Genomic DNA, 21,003 nt, shown 5'->3' with positions numbered 1-21,003 from the left:
TACCCCTAGCCCTTGGCCCTTGAAACCAAGTGGTAAGGGCTAGGGGTGAAAACATCCCCCTATGAAATGGGACACCACTTGGTTACATCACAATACAGTATTACGTCTGCAAGTGTGTCTATGTCGATTGCGTGGGTTTTGACAACAGTTTCATATAAATTTATATATTTTATAGTTATTTTATGTTCACTTTGGTGGTGCAGAGGCAGATGTTCTTATCTTTGTAGTACGTACGTTAGTTTGCAATACACATGTGTATACACACTGAATGGTGTGTTGGACATCTGTTTCACTTATCACCGTTTTGAATGTCATTGATGTTCAGAAAAAGTCTTTGTTAACCAAAATCTGTCTTTATTGCCCAATAAATTAAACATAACAGGCAAAAACATCACATAAAATATATTACATTACAGAACCATTATCAACCATTAGAACCATAACTTACATGTCACACACATAAAGGCGCACATATGTATATAACTAAAAAAGACACAAGACTATAAACAAACAAACTACAGCTATGACATTGATCTGCTTCTCCAACAGCAATTGTCGAGAAAGGACAGTCAGAGCAGCTCCCAGCATAGCGTTTCCAGCCACCGGAGCACCCACACAGACTCTCCCGTGCACACGTCCCTGGCACCCCCTCTCAGTGAGAGCATCGCTCCCCCACCCCCCTCTCAGCCCCTGCCAGGCCTGCCGCCCCAGGACTCCCCAGCAGACGGGACCATCCAAAGAAAACCGGACCCCTTTAAGATCTGGGCCCAGTCCAGGAGCATGTATGAAAGTAGGCGTAAGTATATACATTTTGGTGGCGGTTGGATGAGGGCTGCATGGGGCTGTTGGCTCGGTGGAGGCCCTTGGTGTGTTTAAATGGTACTGCACGTTTTGGAGCAAGATTTGGGATAAGAGATAAGTCTTGTGTATGTAAGTAACTGGTTTATATTCGCATATATGTACTTATATTTACATTTAACTAAGGATGGAAATAGCATTCTCGAATAGACATCAAAGTCAACTAAATCATATAAATTGTAGTTTTTTAAATGTGAAATTGAATGAGTAGTTCAGCATTTTTTATTTTCACATTTCCGTTTGTGTGCAGATTAAACAAACAAGATATCTTATGTTAATTTGTAAGATTTTGCTTTAAGGCTGGTAGGCAGATTACTTTTCCTTTAGACAGAGGTAGGCTAGCCGTTAACCCCTTGTCTTTGTGCTAAGCTAGCTCGCCTGCTGGTTTTATTGTAATATTTAGCATATAGACATTAAAAGGTAACAATCTTCCCATTTAACTCTTGCATGTATTCAATTAAGTAAGTGAAAATATGTATTTATTTAATATAGTTATTGATTTCCAACCTGCATTAGAAGCAGTGGTTCCCCACATGTTCTTTGTCCAGATGTTTAGAAGCTACTGTAGGTTCCACTTTGTTCCAATTGTCGACACTGCCGCCATTGACACCCTTTTACACTAAACTTCCCTTAAGAGACACATGGGCGTATAATTAGCAGCAATAGTGGAGTAGATTTCAGTGGATTGCATACGTCCCTCCTTTTTCTCTAGCTTGCCAAAGCAAAGGGATAGCTCCAATTAAAAAGAATAACCCTCAGATCGACTGTCAAGTAAAAAAAAAAAAAGAGAGAGTAAAAGAGAAAACAGAGTCTGTAAGGCCTGTGAACATCTAATCACTTTCCCAGGCACCACTTATCAAGGATTTTCATTATTTAGATGCCTATGGAAAAGAATGTGAAGAGAAGGGCTGAGCATAGGTTAGTAGTGCAGATGCCAATTGGCAAGCTGCCGTGAAGGGCTGAGAGGACAATAGTTCGATTTAAAAAGGAAACAAAGAATAGTGATGGAGAGTGAAAGAAACCAAGACTAAGGGGGAGATGTGTCTACATACCTGTCCTAAGGTGAAGGAGTCTTGACAGGGGTTTTCTAAATTGCCTAAGCCAGTTTACTCAGTGCAAATGGAAGGACTGCAAGAAGAGCACAAAGGGTAACAAAGAGAGAACGGACAGAAGTGGGACATGAAAGGGAAATATTAGGACAAGAGAAAGGTGAGCTTTGGGAGATCAAGGATTTCTGACGTATAGAAAAGTAGAGGGGAGGAAAGAGGAAATGACAGGGAGGACAGCTGACCTGGAGCAGCAGGTGTAAATCACGCCACATTGAGTTCTCATTCTAAAATCCTGCTGTGTGCACCCTATAGGGCTCAAGACTCAGCTGCGGCAAAGGCATTTATCTACGCATCATTTGCTGTAATGAAAAGTTCTGCTGGGATCAAGGTCTTTAAACACACCATGTGGTGAATGATTTCCATTTGCAGAAATAAATCCACCCCAAAACTCACACAGCATTTACCTGCTCTAAAAAGTTGGGGTCAGAGAAGATCACCTGTCCTTTATTGGCCTTCATTTTTACTAGTGTCTGGTTTTGACATGTTCCTAGTTTAATTCCTTCCCTGTTTAAACCATCCGTGCTTGTTATGTGCCGTCCTCGCTCATAGCTTTTCACAGGTCTGTCTATCTTTGTAAAATATCGATCAATTCATGCCCAGTTGCCTCACTGCGGGGATCACTTATGGATCTATTAATCAACAGAAGCAGGGTGTGACCCCGCCGAATACAGGTGCAGATTGCGACAGTTAACCCTCTAACTCTCCTAGTTCCTCCACAGTTACACTGGGACAGATTGGAAGGGATGGCAGGGATTTTAGCTGTTGACTGATGGAACAGATTGGGCACAGGCTGTTTATGCCTTCTGCCACCCTGCCGCCTTTTTGTGGCTTCAGTGGCCTTGGCAGCAGTGGCCTATGTTGAAGCAAAAGGAAATCTCCCTGGGAGTTTACTCAGAGGTGCATGTTTGTCAACCTGTAAAACACAGCTGTGACCATACAAATGCATGCACATAACATGAATATGTGAATAAGTATACACTCACTTAAAGCAAAGAAGCTCATGTGTACACCAAGGTGAGGACACACATGTACACATTCGCTCCATCTATCTACTGGCACCCAGTAGCCCCCCTGAGGCTCCCTCCATCTCCACTGTTACATGAACCATGAGCTGTCATTCTTTGCAGTGCAATGCCTCTTTTATAACACAGTACCCTTCTTTGACTAATACACACACATTTCTGTCTCTTGTGGATGGGAGTGGGCTGTGAACTAGCTATACTAAATAATATATGGCGTAGTCCAGCCTGTATTAGCACCTCTGTTGGGTGGGAAGTGCTCTCCAACATAGGGAAGAGTAGAAATAGAGTTGCATGTCACACATCACCTCATAAAAGAAACAGTGCAGTCCATTGGTATAGAAATATCCAGGCCGTGGAAACGTCACTGAAAATGTTGTAAAAAAAGCTTAAATAAAAAAGAAAACTATGCTATTTCAGACTTCAGAGGGGAAATTCAGCCTGTTCATTTCTAATTATGGGACCAATGAATGAAGGTGCTCTGAATTGTTTTGGCAGCCTGTCTGGCTTTTGATAGTTTATTTAAGCTCTATACCCAAAATAGATCTTTTTTATCTTTTGACGATCAGATGTTTGTTCCTGTCCCAAAGCCTCCAGACAGATTGTTTGTGCAAAAGTGCTATCTTAGTGACAAAACTTGGAACAATTGTGGGATGAATTTTTTGACATATGCACGCGAGGGGTCTGATTGCTTTAGAACAAAGGGTGCATCCATTATGGTCATACCCCTCTCTGCAGTCCTCTATGACAAAGCTCAACTATGGTATTTTGACTGAATAGGGTGATATTGAGGGAGTTATGGTAGGGCTGAGCTCTTCTTGTTCTGGTGCAGGCACATGCAGTCCCCTGGGCTGGCTGTTGATATTAATGCAGAAATGTTAATTGTGCTCTGTTAATTTTACAGTTCCAGACTTCCAGGAGCAGGACATTTTTCTGTGGAGGAAAGACACAGGTTTTGGCTTCAGGATCCTAGGAGGCAACGAGCCAGGAGAGCCGGTGAGTCTCTCTCACACGCTTTCTATCTCTCACAGCTGATTCTCTCTTGTTAGCTTTTCAATGTCCTCAATTTTTTTGTGAATTTGAATTTGTGTGTGAAGTTTCTACTATCATGCAAGTGACAAGATTCAGTAACCTGAATAATAAAATGGACGCTACATTCCCAGCACTAGTCTGAGCAGCATCTATAGATTTTTTTTTTTTTTACCACTTGTGGTTTTCTATTTATCTGTCAGTGATTTCTACAACACAGTATCACTTTGATCTGGCCAATTTTAAAAGAAACCACCCATCTCGTACACACACCATGTCTTTCTTAAAGAGGCAAAGTTTTTTGTTCTTGTTCACTGGCCTGCACTGCGTTTTTTGAAGTAAAAGAAATAATGATTTACTTTGGAGCTGGGGTGACTACAGTAGCAGGCTTGGAAAAAGAAGAAAGACATAATAGTGCTGTTTAAATTGTAGCAGACCTGAACTGCATGCCAACTTCATGCCTGCTGTAAAAGTTGGGAACTCTTAGAATTCTTATTTAATGCATGTACATACTGTATATCTTTCTTCATTTTTTGTCTCAGTTAAAGCATTGTTTGAACTCCTTCCGTGTAAAATCTAAAAATATATTGCTCTTTTGGCAGTCTTTGCCTATCTGTACATGATCTAGATTTGTGAGCACAGTCTCACAAGTGTCCTTTATCTATTTTGTTTGTGTTTCAGATCTACATTGGCCACATAGTGAAGTATGGTGCAGCAGACGAGGACGGACGCCTGCGGTCCGGGGATGAACTGGTTTGCGTGGACGGCACAGCAGTGGTGGGCAAGTCCCACCAACTTGTGGTACAACTGATGCAACAGGCTGCCAAGCAGGGCCACGTCAACCTCACTGTGCGACGCAAAACCAACTACACCGGTAAGAAGGAAGAGGGATAAAGATCAGCAGCCTAGCTTGTTAGAGACCTGCTGAGAGGTTCAAAAGTCAATGTTTCAATCACTCACTGAGGGATCATAGTATTGATCATAGTATCACAATACTTAGCATAGTATCACAATACTTTCCATGGCAATACTGTATCGATACACAGACGCCAAGTAGCTATCTTTTATTACATATGTGTTGGTCAGTTTGTCTACTAGAAAATCCCATTTTGCAGAAATAAACTTGAAGTGAGTTTAAAAAAACAGAGAAATGTATCTTTTAAGATAACAGATGTTGACAAAGTTTCCTTTGGACATAATTTGAAATTGGGAAAAATTTGATTGCAATATGTTGGAGAATATTGCAATATGTTTAAAATCGCAATAATATCGTATTGTGACATAAGTATCTAGATGTTCGGCAGGGGGGAGATTTTCGGCATGAACACCAGTAACGCTAACAGACATGAGTGTGCTAGCTGGCAGTCACCTATACAGTTAACGTTACTGATGAATTTGTGGGTTAGCCCAGAGTTGTTAATCGTGGTTGAAACAGTCATACTAAAAATAACAGCGTTTTGAACAATGTCGGAATCTTATGGTACCCACCAAGAAGTAGCTTGCGTTATAATCCAGTTATTAGCATTAGCTACCTGTCGAAAGCGAATGCAGAAGTGCTGTTCACCCTGTTACGAGTTGAGGAACCACGGAAAAGATTTTGGAAACATTATTTTAAATTACAAAAGAATCTGGGGTGTTGGATCGATCGATATTGAATCAATCCATATCAATAAATAATGTCTCTGTTGTATTGCTGCGTTGCAAAGTGGGATGTAATCAATGACAAAATGATGCAATGTGGCAGAAAAAAAATTGTATCAGGTTTACTGAGTATAACTATCTGTGATACCAACCGAATCATGGGTTTGGTGTATCGTTGCAGCCCTAATCGGCATGAAAGGCACTATGTGTACGTCACATTGCCAAGGGCTCCTTTTTTATTAGAATTCCATCAGGGGCCCGGGAACCTGCCTATTATGTGCAGTGGTTGCCTTCCTCTGTATTAGTCTAGATGTGTATTGGTTGGTAGCGCTCACCCGCTAACGCTAACCCCCCCAATCACTGCCATTTCACAGCTTTGCTCAGCTCCACACTGCTCTTCAGAAGGCGATAAAGAAAGCCCATAAATATGATGGAGAGGGTGGTCAACCTTCGGCCTGCTGTCAGCAGACATACATTAGTGCATTGCTGCTCCCCGTCTGCCTCAGAGCGTCCAGAATATGAGGCGCCTCCTGTGAGAAGCTGCACAGGAAATGAAATGTGGAATGAAATGTCTAGATACAACGACTTTAGTTCATCTTTTGTTCACAACAGATCAGAGGACAGATTGTTGGAGAGGCTCTTCTCCCCAAGGTGTCTTGCCAGCTTGTCTTTTATCATATCAGCATGAACTAGCTGTATTAAGAGAGAAAACTGTCTGTGTTTATTTACAATCTTTTTCAGATCGCACACATGATGCAACATTTTGCTGTGTTGTCATATCTTGCCCTATTATGCAACAGTCTACGTTTTTCTGTTCAATTATCTCCGGAACTTATTTTATAACAATGTCTGATCTAATACTAATCTGTTTGTCTTCATTATCTTCTCAAACACTCTTGTGTCATCTCCTCAATCTCTTCTGCCTCACCTCGCTGTCAACAAATTGTTTCTCTTCATTTTTTCCATAAATCTTTCCGCTCTATTGTTCTTCACACCATTTCCTTTGTCACCCCTCTCTGTTTATGTTAATCTTTCTCATCTTATCCTACTCTGCCATCTGTAGTTAAAGCAGAGGGAGACGTGCCCCCATCGCCGGCGTCCTCCCACCACAGCAGCACCCAGGCGCCCAGCTTAATGGAGGAGATGGGGAAGCGCACCCCACAGGGCAGCCAGAACTCCCTAAATACTGTGAGCTCTGGCAGCGGCTCCACCTCCGGCATCGGCAGCGGGGGAGGGGGTGGAGGGGCGGGAGGCAGCGGTAACGCTGTTGTCGCTGTGGCAGTCGCCACCACCTCCTCTCAGCCCCCCAACGTCATCTCCAACGCCCCCTCCGCCTTGCAGCCCTATGACGTAGAGATCCGCCGCGGCGAGAACGAAGGATTCGGTTTTGTTATTGTCTCTTCGGTGTCACGGCCTGAAGCTGGCACCACTTTCGGTAAGACCTGTCACACCTTTCTGTTTGGAGTGTAACTAAATATCGTCACACACAATTGTTGATTATACAGAAATCAGTTCTACTCAGCTAAACATGAAACACACTTTATTCATCACCGGGGCCTTTTATCTTCTTATCTTCTTTATGGGCTGCCTTTGTATCAACCATAAAGTCATTGAACACTAAATAGCCTGACAACCAGCACAGATTCTGGCTATTTACAGTCCAACCAGATCAATACCAACTCTCTTCAAAGAACTGGTTCTACTTTCTCATTTTTGTCTGAGCCTGTCAAACTAAGACACTGAAACCCTTTCTCCGCCTGCAGCTGCTGCTACACTCATACAAGGCTTTCATAATTGATCACAAGTGAAGTAGGTCTTACATAAGGCATTTGTATTATTCAGCTCAACATAAATGGCTTCTGCAGAGCAGGATGGCACTAAAAGCATGACAACTTAATGAGAATGAGTACTGCAAGCAGGATAAATAGGGCAAATGTTCAGTGTGAATAATGTGTATTTATTTTACAATATATAATGCACAGACTCATTATCACCTTGTCTACATTGTTTAAGTTATTTTGCATCACATGGCTGATAGAGGAATCATTGTATTGTGGAAATATAAAGCTGGTCAAATTGATTCTACTTTCCGTTTATACAAACTAGTAGTGTCTTTTCTATGCAGTGCACTCTTTACCCTACTGCCATGGCTTCCTGCCTAAACCACTATGGCATTCCCCTCTTCTCTGTGCTCTTATCTCTGTCGATGTGGGTGGACTGAAAAGGCTGCAAAATGCTTAGCTTTCCAGGTTGGCTCACAAAGTGGCAAAGCTCATTTTCACAGGCCAGAGTAGAAAGCATGGGCCAGCAGAAACACTTCATTTGATTTGACCTGACATGCAAAATCTAATGGAAACCCATTGGCTACATAATGCCAGGCCACACATACTGTTAGTATTTGGAGAAGCACTTTATTTTGTTTCGAAATGCCACAGGAACCTCTGTCTCTCTTTTTCTCTGTCCCTCCATCACCTACTTTCCGCTTAATATTTTACAGCTAGATTCAGTTGAAAAGATAGGAAGAGGTCAGTGTTAGACAAGTTTGTAGTGGAATAAAAGGGAGGAATGCAGTTGAAGGGAAAGGTAAATAATAATGAAAAAGAAAGGAAGGAGTGATTGTATGCTCCTTTACACTGCAGTCAGGCTGCAGACATAGAGAAAGGGGGGAAGAGAAAGAGAGAGACCTTAGGGTAGTGTGATGTCAGCTCTGATGTATGTTTGTCTTCTCCACCTTTCTGCGGGTGCAGGTGTTTGGGATGCAGACAACAACACAGGTTTTTTATTATTAGCTTTCTACTGCCGAGAGACTCTCATGCAAATATAATAATGATACCCATTTTAGAAATGTGGTGCCGGAGTAGCTCTACGTGGAACAGGAGGATAAGACAGAAAGGGTGTAGGGAGGATGAACACTTTGGTAGATTAGTTTTTCCAATCATTGATTGGAGAAAAAAAAACCTTACAGTAAAAGGCTCGAGAACTACAGTATAACAGCTGCAGTGATTTCTTTGCAGAGCACACATTTGACTTTCTATACCAATGCTTGCTCGCTTTTCTGATCAGCTTCTCTTAGTTACTGTGGCTCGGCTGTTTTCTGGCTGTTGGCGGGGATTTAACCCTTAACCTTCTGATCTTCTTTTTCTGCTCCTTTCCCATTCCTTTCCCTTCTTTTCAAACACAATCCAACATCACTTTAAACTCTCACACACACATACACTTAATTACACATCACAACATGAAAATGGTGATTATAGCTGGCAATGCATGTGTGGCCATGCCCCACAAAATAGGGCGCATCATTGAAGGGAGCCCAGCAGACCGCTGCGGGAAGCTGAAAGTTGGCGACCGCATCCTAGCTGTGAACGGTTGCTCCATCACCAACAAGTCCCACTCCGACATCGTCAACCTCATCAAGGAGGCCGGGAACACCGTCACACTACGCATCATTCCTGGAGACGGTGAGTAGAGAGTGACAGTTAAGGACTCCACTCTACAAAATAGATTATCATTTCTGAGTTTTTTTTTTACCAATCTCTATTCCCTTGAAAAACTGTTGCCAGTGCAACCTCAGTGTTCTAAAAGGTGCTTAGAACAGTGGGGGATATTGTCAACTCACACATTCAGTCGGTAGCCTTGAGCCAAAATATTTTGCCAAACCATTGAGCAAGCTTGTTCATGAAGGTTGTCTAAGTAGAAGTGCAAGTTTTTGCAAGTGGCTTTGCTCAATCGTACTGTACGATTACGAAAATATGAATTGAATGAGAAGGTGTGACCAAACTTTTGGCCTGTACTGTACATTAATGGCACTCAGACAATACAATCTTCAACTATTGATAGTATTATTATGGATATATTTGAGGAGCAGGATTTCATCACTTTCCCTGCAGTGTTGACAGAATTGCTTCTTTGGGGATATTTGGGATATTTTTCCCAGCCCTTGCGCTTATCCCTTTGGCATGTCGCACTTTTAAAATGCCATGATACATAGAGAGAGGGAAATTCAGAACCTCCTCTGTATATGTGCGTTTTTTGTTAAATTGGCTTTAAGGAAAGGTTTGTGCACATTGTGTTGTGCGGTGAAGCTGAGAGCTCTCGCTGCTTTGTGCTGACAGTTCCCCCTGGCCTGCTTCACAAATGCTGCAAATTAAAAGAAAAAAGCCTCACATTTTATAAAGTCAGCTCAGGTAGTGGGTTCAGGGATATTTGGCTCATATGGTGGTGGTTTCACTGAGGTGACAGACGGGAGAGATAACCAGAGCTATTTGTCCGCTGCTCGTTGCTTTCCAGCTCACTTCTTAATAGATGAAGACTTTTTTTTTCTTGTAGAACACTTGATGAGAACAGTGAGCCAAAATTGCTCTGCCAAGAAGACACGGAGAGCAAGAGAGAAGGCGTCAGAGAGAAATAACTGGATATGCTTTATCGCAAAGTTCTGGTTTATGTGCATGTGTCAAACAAACAGACACAGTCTGACATGGAGACAGAGAGAGTGACAGGAAAAGATTGTGGCTTGTGTTTCTAAGCTGTGAATGACTGAGCATTCCTATTTTTGTCTCGATCAATCATGTCTAAACAATCTTACATAAATACAAGAGGTTCTTCCCAGATGAAATCAGGTTCAGCTCCTCTCCATTGAGATTCTCTATTCCCTGCTTGGGAGCACAGACATAGTGTTGTAGTGACTGATGCTCAATACTTTTGGAAAACAGGAACCGTTCCTGCTGGTGCACAGTAATGCACGCACAAACCGCTAATGCCTTCATCAAAGCTTATGTCTCTGCAGTATAGACAAGAGGCGCAGGCCAAGCACACGTCATTGCTTCCTATTGTGTACAAAAAGGGAGACAGACGGGCCTGAGTTGATATGATGTGCCTTTCTTTTGATTGTTTTGCAAAACCTGGAGTATATTGTGTAGTACAGCCCTCTCACCACACTTATTTATTCTCCCTTTCTTTCCCGGTCCGCTCCTCCTTTTCTTTCCCTCTCCTGAATTTCTCATTCTGAATTTACTTGCTCTCTTTCCTAACTTGATCCATTCAGGGCGAAAGGGCAAATTGCCAGGGCCAGAGACAAATTACAGAAACAGTTCACTGCTTTTTCTTTGCGCCGTGAATGTTTTTAAGCCAGGGAGGAGAAAAGAGGCAGTGGGTCACGAGCAGAATGGAAAGACAGGGAGAAACGGAGCTTATTCAATTTAATTTCCAGACAGAAAACAGTTTGAGTGGGGAGATAAATGGAGAGCGCAGCAGAACGGAAGGAGTGGGTTATGCAGATGAGCAGACAGAGGGGCGAATAGAGTTTATGGGGACAAATCTGAGGGTTTGACAGTGAAAAATGAGCAACAGAAAATATGTGAGATTGTTGCAGCCAGAAATTTCCGTGGCTGCAGCGCGGACCTTAAGCTAAGGACTGGGCCGAAAGATTCAACACTCACTTGCGTACACCCAGAACCAGAAAGTTCTCCTAAACGTAGTCTGAAATAACGCTTGTCCCGCCCACGCTGCAGCTCGCCTGGTTGACTTTACCTCAGGGGAAGCTGGGCAATTGAAGAGTTAAGCCAATGGGGACTAAGGGGACTGGTGGAGGTGGAGGTGGAGGAATTCATGAATAGATGAGAAAGGAACAGACCGTGAGACGAATAGCGATTAGGGGACTAAGAAGAGAGTGGAGAGTTGTATTCAAATAAAGGATAACTGAAACTCAAATATCACAATATTCTTGACTAAATACCGTGATGTTTATATTGCAACGGTATTGTAGGATTGACAATTGTTGCTTTAACAAAATATTATTTACACAATGAGATTTTTGATAAATAATCATCAAAAATGTTGATATCATGTCAAAGTATGTAAAGGCAAATAATAGAACAGCTGGAGCAGTCTGCTAAGCTCAGAAAACTACATCTCTTTACTCTTACTGCAGCCTTCAAATCCAGAAAAAGACAACACTTATAATATGATTTCGCGTTCTCCAGAATCTAAGACAATATCTAGTTTCATATCACAATATCAATATAATATTGATATATTGCCCAGCCCTAATACCTGTACATAGCCAAGAAAGATAAGGTTGTTAAGGAGAAGAGAGATTTCTGTATGTGGCAAGAGCAATGTAATGATGGTGTTTTTGTCGTTAGAGCCCAGCTTGATTCATTGATAACACAAAATGATTGAACGAGTGTTAAGATAAAAGACAGATTAACCAGCTTTTTATTTCCAGAGAGGCTGCAAGGTTGCGTGTTTCCTGTTTGACAATTCAGAGGCAGACAGGAGGAGTTTCGGTCCACAGTGAGATGTATTGTGCGCGTTTTGGAAAAGAAACACAATTTTACAAGCAGCACGACAAAATGATTGATAGCGCAAATGTGAAGCGCTGGGTTATTCCGGTGTCCCGGATGTTGGCTAAGTGGTGGAGAAAGCCTGGAGGCTGCTGGTGCTGCTGGTGCTCCCTGTAGGTCAGCTAATGTTTGTAGCCAATGTAAACACGAAAAAATTAAATGTTCCACATGTGAAATATGGATATAAGTCCACCACACAGCTCTTTTATAGAAATTATAACATATTAAATTAGAAGCTATATGCAAAAGACAAATGTCAGAAGAATGTACTCAATGTAGCAAAAGTTTTTTTTTTTTATTTTTTTTTTTAAATGTGCATGGGTGAGAAAAGTTTTTTGGACTGTGCGACAAATGACTGACATGAAAAGCAATAACCTGCCTTCTCTCACCCTCCTCAGAGTCATCAAATGCATCTTTGTTGACCAATGCGGAGAAGATCGCCACTATAACCACCACTCACACACCTCAGCAACAGGCTGCACCTGAGGCTAGGTAAGGGGCACACTGGGATATTGAGGGGTTTGTTCAAAACAAATAAAGTTGTTGTTCCCATCGAGGACCTCTTTGGAAATAAGTTTTTTTGTTTGTAGTGCTTTTAAGTGCTCATTTGAGGTGTTGTCCTTTAAAATTCCTAATAAGTCAAACCAAATCATGTCCCTAAAAAGACAGTTTCAGACAGTGTCATCAATATGCAGAGTACATTTATTATGAACTGCCTATTATACATATGTTATTCTTTAATGTATAATATTTGGCTGCTATCTTTCTGCCCCAGGAACAACACCAAACCAAAACAGGAATCGTTTGAATTTAAAGCACCACAAGGCCCTCCTCCCCAACCCCCTACACAAGTCTCAGCTCAGGTAAGAAAGGCCACTCCATTTAAGTCATCCATTCACCTGTCGCTTCACTCATGCATCTGTCCATTTCCTGTCTTCATCAAACAGCCCAGCAATCAACGCTCCATCCAGTCAACTTGCTAACCATGTCCGCATTTGTCTTTTCACACATCCATCAAGCTGTTCTAGCACCTATTACTCCTCTGTCCCTTTATGCCAGTCTACCCACCCACCTTCCCAAGGACAAGCAAAGTGCATTTTTATTTATTTATTATTCCTTTATCATCCACCTGCTGGCGTTATCAGGAGTCCCCGCATTAAGAAAAGCCTGTTTGCTTTCAAAGTAACCCCTCAGCCCACTGTGTTCACTGCTGAATTAATCTGGTGGTGTGGAGATGGCTTGCACAGATAGCATTGATCCCTTAGCAGAGGAGATTAGGACGGCGTGAAGACAGGATCTGTTGTGGCTGTCTGCCTGTCCTTGTGGTGCCCGGTCACACACGCGCTCTCTCTCTGTCTCTGTCTCTGTCTCTCTCTCTCTCTCTCTCTCTCTCTCTCTCTTTCTCTTGCTCTCTTTTTCTATCTTTGCCCTCTCTCTTTGTCCACCCAGAGCCCAAAGCATCAATAATTCAGAATCCTTACAGCAGTGCATATGCATGCACACACACACACACACACACACACACACACACACACACACACACACACACACACACACACACACACACACACACACACACACACACACACACACACACACACAGTGTCTGGCACACCTAATAGGTGTGACTTTCCTGAAGGTGGCATTTGTCCCATGCTCCTGAAATAGAATCCCACTTCAAAGGAGACACACACACCCCCTCTCTCTCTCTCTCTCTCTCTCTCTCTCTCTCTCTCTCTCTCTCTCTCTCTCTTTCCAATCTTAATCATAAACCTTGATACAAATGTGTTTTCCTCCCTCTCTTTCCATGTGTGTGGTCTGTGTCTGCATCAGGATTCTGAGTTCTACTCAGTAGACCTGGACCGAGACAACAAAGGCTTTGGCTTCAGCCTGCGGGGAGGCAGAGAATACAACATGGATCTGTACGTGTTGAGGCTAGCTGAGGACGGAGCGGCCGTCCGCAACGGAAAGATGAGGGTACGGGCACCGTATACCAACAGCATTCACACACCAAAACATCATCAACTGTTTTTCTAAATATACAGCCCCATTTAGACACATAGAAAATGACAGTCTCAGTAACCCTAACCCATACTAGAGCGTAAAAGGCAGGAAAATGAGACCTTAGTCTCAATGGAACTTACTTTATTAAATAAAGGTTTTTCCAAATGATATACATTGAAAAGAAATATTAAGCTTAAAGCATTCTTTGGATCCACCCGAAAGATCCCCTGGGCTGCATTGTCCATTTGGACTGTTTTTGGCTCATGACACAAAAATGGAAAGTTCTCTGTTTTAGTTCATTTTGCTATATTTTTGGTAGTTTCAGCATCCTGTCATGTAGCTTTGATCTGATGTCTTGTTACTTTTTGTGCGAGGAACATACATGTGGGATTTCTTGATCAGGGTAGTACTTGCTAGTCACCACTATAAATGGTAACAGTTTGAATGGGACAATAAATGGTCTATTTAACTTAAGAAGTTGGAGAGATTTCTGAACCAATAATAAAAATAAAAGACCAAAATTGGAAAGATGGGGTATAGATGGTGCTGCACATTTCTACACTGACACAACTTGTCTCAAACGTGACTAGACTTTGACTACTAGATGTTGTGTGCTGATTCGGATATGGTAATTCCCTATTTCCAGGTGCAGTCTAAGCCTGTTGACTGTTGATTAGCAAGGGGGCTGATGATGCTGCCTCCCAGACTTATCAGCCATCGGAATAATATTATCTATCAATATAATTGCTTGTGCATAATGTACATAATCCATATATGAATACAAACACGAGGGCCTCCAGGCTTGAGCACATAAGAAGTTTATTGTGTGAATGCAATATCAAAACACAAGGCAAACATTGCAGAGTCATAGAGCATACCTGTGCACAGAATATGTACATTTGAATTAATCCGCGTTTCTCTACTAGCTCATAAAGTGGCATTCATACATGCTACAGAAGCTGTCATAAAACTGTCATGTTTAACCTTTAATTTGATTAATTGCTTAAGTCAGTAGCAGTTCCCCTAGGCTGCTTGATTGAATAATACATTGTGGGGTTAAGTGATTCTCGCCTGTGTTTGCATGTGAGACATATGCTGAGTTTTTTGGTAAATATTAATACACTACAGTTAGGAAGTGTGTGAGTGTGCATGTATTAGCACATTTGGACATGCATATATAAATAAATATACATTTGTGTTTTTACACCTTATTAGCAGAGCTATTAATAGTAGCAGCTCAGTGAGGCAGAGAGAGGTGTCAGTGAGAGAGGTCCATATTCTGCCAGAGAAGAATTCCCTCGACGCAGACAGCACTGTCAGATAACTTGAGGCGTGGAGGCAAAGAAGCAAAAAGTGTTTTTCTGGCTCAGATTTTTCCCCTCTCTCTTTCTCTCGTTTTCCTCTCTGTGTCACAGTTGCTACTTTTTGACTCAATTTGCCCTCTCTGGAAACTGTTGACTTAGATTTTTTTTTTTTTTTGCTGTTGTGTGGTTTACCATTTGGAAGATTTGATATGTAACTTCTCCTCAATCTGTCCTCCCTTTCCTTCCCTTCTGCTGTCATCGTGTCCCTTTGAAATTTTATGCCTCTCATCTTTCCTCTTCTTCCCCACTGTCACTTGTTTTCTGCATTCTGCCTTTCTCTGCTGTCTCCTCTCCTTCTTCTGGCTTTTGTCACGTCTCCTTTCCCCCTGTGATTTACCTCCTCTCCCCTCCATCTTCACCTGTCACTCTGTCACTCTTCTCTGCCTCCCACCTTTTGCTTCCTCCCTCTCTCCATTTTCTTCATGGTCTTCTACCTTTCCGTAGGTCGGCGATGAAATCTTGGAGATCAACGGCGAGAGCACCAAGGGCATGAAGCATGCACGAGCCATCGAGCTCATCAAGAGTGGAGGCCGGCGTGTCCATCTGGTGCTGAAGAGGGGTGATGGCTCTGTGCCTGAATATGGTGGGTCAATCTACGAAAACATTCCCTTCTCCCCCATCTTCACGCCCTGAGCCAGGGGACACCTAGTGGACGGTGGTGGGTTGAAGGGGAAAGAACTATATTACCCTCCCAGGACCCTACACCCATCCCTGGGACAAACCCACCAGGGAGGGGCAAGGGGTTGGTTGGTCTTGTGTCTCTTTCTGGTGGAGGTCACTACTGGGCTTTGGGATTTTTTTTGGGGGGGAGCAGGGTTGGAGGTTGCTCCTCTGGGTGCTGTTGCCCCCTCCTGCTGTCACTTGCTCTCAATTTCCATGTCATCCCGCTGTCACTTTTCACCTTCTGGCCACTGAGCAAAAAAACTCTGCTGGGACTTCACAGAATGGTGGTGGGTCTGATTTCAGTGCAGAAGCTGTTTACAGGGTTTGTAGTGTAGAGTAGTGACCAACCAGTGTTTCCTGTGAGTCCTTAAATTCCTCATTAAACACTAATTTAGCGTTTAGAGGAAAGGAAAACTTGATCCAATGCATCACATGATAAAATGGGACATCTCACAGCTTTGGTTAGGACGTGACACAGGCATATTTATGATATTTATTGAAGGTGAATGTAAGCTACTGAACTCTTAAGGGTTTTAAGTGAGAACTGTATTGAAAAGAAAAGGCAGTCTGATGCTTTTTTGCCATTTCAAAGAGGAAAATCTCACTATACTGTGCTTGACATTACTCACTAATCCATGGATTTTATTTGCACCCACTGTTAATGTAATTGAAAAGCTGTGACAATAGGAACTCCACCCATCCCCATTCAAAAAGAAAAAGAGTCGCTCCAATTATATAGACGTTTTGTACAGTAATGAAAAGAATAGAGGCATTTTTACAAGTATTTTTGTTCCGTGTACAGAGCCATGATCAAAGCCACATATTAATGGATAAAAGTCTATTGCTGCATGAACTTGTCAAAAGTGTAAATTGGATTTTTTTTTGTGTCTATTTTCCATAATATTTATGGAACGTTCCTTTTTTTTTTAATCGTATTGACCAGTTTTGATTGATAGTCACGAGTCACCATCAATGTTTTCTTTTTGTTACTTTTCTTTTGAGTGGAGTCTTTGAAGGTTGTCAATGTAATTTTTTTTGCGCTAAGAATGTGCCGTTAACCTGCACCAATATGACATCATGTGAACTTGTATGTTATGGATCATTACTCAAACTTTTTAGTTGGCACAACCTCTTGCCTAGTTTTTTTTTTCTTTCTCATTTCTGTCAGCAATGTAAAACTGCTTCATATGCTATTGTTGTGGGTGTTAGTCTCACTGTCTTTATTTTGGGGGTTTGGGTTTTCTGCTGCTTCTGTGTCCACGTTTAGGTGTGTGTGGGTTAGTGTGTCTGGGTGTGTGCGCGCTTGGTTCCAAGACTTTTCTCTGTAACTGATGGGTTCCACTGAAGGGTTTGGGTAATTTCCTGGACTGTCTTTTTATTCTGAATGACTCAATGATCAAATAAACACTTTTTTTTCATTAAAAAAATCAACACATTTAATTCTCCTTTTCTTCCTTCAAGTTGGTTTCAAGCAATCTAAACCCTGTGCTCTTCTCTTTTTTCTGTTTTTTTGTTTTGTATCTTCCCTTCTTCCTGTATTGTCCTGGGCTCTGGTCTTCCTTCAGGGATGGCCGTTCCCCATCTCACTGCATGTATGAGAAATGACAAGATGGGGGAGGCCTCTGTCCTCCAAAATCAGACCACGGTTTGTAACTGTCCTCCCCTGTCTGGCTCTTCCTCCCACTTCCTCTGTCTCGCTCTTTCGCCATCCTGATCTCTGTGTGGTGTGGCCTCAACTCACCCATGCCCATGCTCTACCCCATACATACAAATCCACCCGCCCAAAATACATTGCCAGCACCGTCGCTGCGGTAGCCGCTGTTACAGACACTTGATGCATATGTCTGCCCCAGTTGCATTTAACCTTTGGGTAACACGTCCCAAGGTGAAATGCAGAGTGTTAGTTTGTTCTTGTTCATTTGTTTAGATAGTCAGACTACTTTAGACTATCACAGAACATCCTCGTTATTGCAAGTTTTCTGCTGTAGTTGTATTCCTGCAGTTAAATGTAGACCTGAAGACGTATTTACAAGTAGAACTGGGTAGAATAACTGTAAAGTTTAAGAAACTGATAAACAAAGCGCTCTGGTGGCTGCGTGTGTGAAGATTTAGTAAGAATAACCGGATAAATGTCCCAAACGAGCGATTTATGTAAAACCGTGCATAACATTTAATTATTTTCGTTTGATTAAACTGCACATCCGGTATAGCAATAGTTTTTAGATCTCATCTTGAGCATTTTATTTGCTGTAAACATCTAAGTTTTTAGGGCATCATGAATGTGCATGAAAGAGCATGGCTAATCCGTTCAGTCAAGCAGCATCATCTACATGCAGCACATTGACCAACCAGCCTCCAGTCCTGCTGGCTGACCAGCCAAGTCCCATTCTGCGTCAGAGAGGAGACTCCAGGTAGACCTGGGAACAGGTTTGTTGCGGGTAACAAGTCTCTTCAAGCACTGGCTGCCTTTGTGTCACTGCCTTTTATTCTCACGTGTAAGCTACACTACTGTTTGACTCATTGGCTTTTGCTGTGCCATCTAACAACTAGCCATCCTTGCTGGCATTACCATCAGAATGGCTTCCATTGGAAATGTTCTCAGCTTCATGTCTGAGTGATTCCGCATGGTTAATGTGAAAGCAGATAGGAGATTTTTGACTCGAGATGCATGTTTGATCCCCTTGCCCTCGTCTGTATGTCGCATTTTGTTACAGACGGCAGCCCCAACGACATCAGCCCAGCCAACCCAGCCTCAGGGTTACAAAACGCTGCGGAAGTGAGGACCCTGCCCCCAACCAACACGCCATCGGAATCAAACTACCCACCGGAACCCCAACAACCATCCCGGAGCAAGAAGGAGCCGACCCGCCACTCTACCGGCACTGGCAAGCACCACCATTCCAACCACCGCCACCGCTCCCCCAACAAGAGAACCAGCACGGGAAGACACAGGGGGAAGAAGTCCACGGAGAAGGCTGTCAGAGGAAGTGACGGCCACCGCCACCATTCTAGCGGGCACCACCGTAGCCGCCACCGTTCACCTAACAAGGGGCAGGGCCGTTCGCGCAGTGCAGAAAACACCCTGGATAGCCGCCACGGGGGACACCGCAATGGCCGCTCCCCGGACAGACGCAAAGGTCGCCACTCCTCCCCACGCCGCCGCCCCCGCTCTCCATACCGCTCGCCACACCGCCATAGGTCCCCCCACCGCTCTCGGCACCACTCCCCCGCCAGACGCCACGCCCATTCATCAGAGCCCTACCGCCGGTACGCCTCCCCAGAGAGACAGGGCCGCAGCAACGAGAAGCCCAACGGGGGCAATGCTGTATTGAAGGAGCCACGCAAGACTTCTGAATTCAGCTTCCCTCTTGAGGACAGCGTCCTCCGCGAGCCCCCAGCCCTGGACCGCCTGAACAGAGAGGCCACGCTACCACCGCTGCGCAGGGAGGAGCGCCTGTACGGGGAGGACAGCCTGCTTTTGAGAGCCTCCTCCATGGATAAAGCCTACAGGGGGGACAGACTGCTAATGGATGTGGCATCCCGTGGCCAGAGAGACGCCTTCAGGGACAACACCTTGCCCAGAGTGCGCACCCCCGACTCAGATTTAGGCTACAAGAGGTACAGCTCGCTGCTGAGGGGGCGCTCACCTGAGAGGACGGAGAGGGATGGGCGCTACGCCAGCCGAGGCAGTACCCCCGAGCTGCAATACCGAGCTCGCAGCCTGGGACGAGACATCTCCCCATTAAGGAGTTTCAGAAGGGACGACTCGGAGGACGAAGAGGATGATGACACCTTTGTAGCGGCTAAGGTGAGAGAGTACTACAGCACGCTCAAGAGCAACACCAGTCGCTCATCTGCCCTCCCTGAGCCCAAGAGGACCTACAAGGACAGCCCCAGAGACCTGAGCATCTGAATGGACAGCTGTCAGCCAATCACAGCCACTACCCACAAACACCTCAAGTACTCACTCTCATTACCACTTGGTTCTACAGAAATGCAACCACACACGCAGATACACACACCAGACAACACATATACACTCATGCACACACACATGATGTAACAATGTTGAGTTTCTAACAAGACAGTGATTCCAAAATGACTTTTGAAAGCTGTTTTCTTCCTTTTTTTAATTCGTATGTTATTTTTTTCCTCTTTTTTTTGGTTCTTGTTTTTGGTTAAGCATTCTACATTTACAGTAACTCAGACTTTTCCAGAAAATATAAAACCATAAAAAACAATGATGTGCCTAACAGTTCCATTAACAAGCAACATTTTGCTTTTGATTTGATATGTGACGGGCATTTTGTGCCGCACTGTCAGATGATGAAATGTATGTACTTTTCCACGAGGATCCCATGGAAGTACCACGCACCTGGATCACTGTAACCGGTGCTCACAATGATGCTGTGCATGTCTTACCGGTTTCAATGTCTCTCTGTCTGTCTCTCTCTCTCTTTCTCTCTCTCTCATTCTCTCTCTCAATCTCTGTCTCTCTCTCTCTCTCTCTCTCTCTCTCTCTCTCTCTCTCTCTCTCTCTCTCACTTTCACTCTCCCCCCAGTGCCACCGTTTTTTAGACATTTGACCAGACTATAGCACAAGCCTGCATTTGTTTGTATATTTTTGACAGTTTGCAGTATGTGTACATTCAGAGGTGATCATTTTAAATGAATGAAGGGAACATTAAAAGTTAAACTATGATGCTGATGATTATGTTAAAATAAAAATAATATATTCAACGAATAAACAAGTGTGTGGTTGTTTTGGTTCGGTCTCTTTGGTTGTCACAGCCATTAGAATCATTTTGGGATTAAAGTCATTAAAGTTCAGTTTTACAATAGGTTCATCAATGCAAACATTGAGTTTAAGTGTCATAGCAAGGCAGATATTGGGTGGCAGGTAGAAAAAAGTATCAGAGAGTCTGGAGAGTACTGAGCTCTCATTATCTGGGCAAACAAGAGAGTGGGGAGGCTG

At 43.3% G+C, this 21,003-nt stretch overlaps 1 protein-coding gene across 9 annotated transcripts in view; it reads left to right on the top strand.

The window, feature by feature from the left end:
- Positions 1–20,776, top strand: part of magi1b (membrane associated guanylate kinase, WW and PDZ domain containing 1b) — a 143,745-nt gene extending 122,969 nt beyond the window's left edge. For 4 of the 9 annotated variants that reach the window (XM_032514816.1, XM_032514814.1, XM_032514818.1 and 1 more), the window contains 10 exons: positions 550–796; positions 3,891–3,982; positions 4,697–4,889; positions 6,720–7,091; positions 8,911–9,114; positions 12,396–12,489; positions 12,773–12,860; positions 13,831–13,974; positions 15,810–15,948; positions 18,743–20,776. In XM_032514816.1, coding sequence (XP_032370707.1) covers positions 550–796; positions 3,891–3,982; positions 4,697–4,889; positions 6,720–7,091; positions 8,911–9,114; positions 12,396–12,489; positions 12,773–12,860; positions 13,831–13,974; positions 15,810–15,948; positions 18,743–19,941 — 2,772 coding nt within the window. In that variant the 3' untranslated portion in view covers positions 19,942–20,776. Of the gene's footprint in view, positions 1–549; positions 797–3,890; positions 3,983–4,696; positions 4,890–6,719; positions 7,092–8,910; positions 9,115–12,395; positions 12,490–12,772; positions 12,861–13,830; positions 13,975–15,809; positions 17,464–17,593; positions 17,674–18,742 lie in introns of those variants that run through there. The other 5 variants (XM_032514820.1, XM_032514823.1, XM_032514815.1 and 2 more) reach the window with 4 other exon arrangements.
- Positions 20,777–21,003: the final 227 nt, after the last annotated feature.

Source organism: Etheostoma spectabile, chromosome 4 (genome assembly GCF_008692095.1).
Source record: "Etheostoma spectabile isolate EspeVRDwgs_2016 chromosome 4, UIUC_Espe_1.0, whole genome shotgun sequence".
Classification (NCBI taxonomy): Eukaryota; Metazoa; Chordata; class Actinopteri; order Perciformes; family Percidae; genus Etheostoma; species Etheostoma spectabile.
Note: the sequence above shows the minus strand (reverse complement) of the source record. Positions and strands in the feature narration are given on the sequence as shown.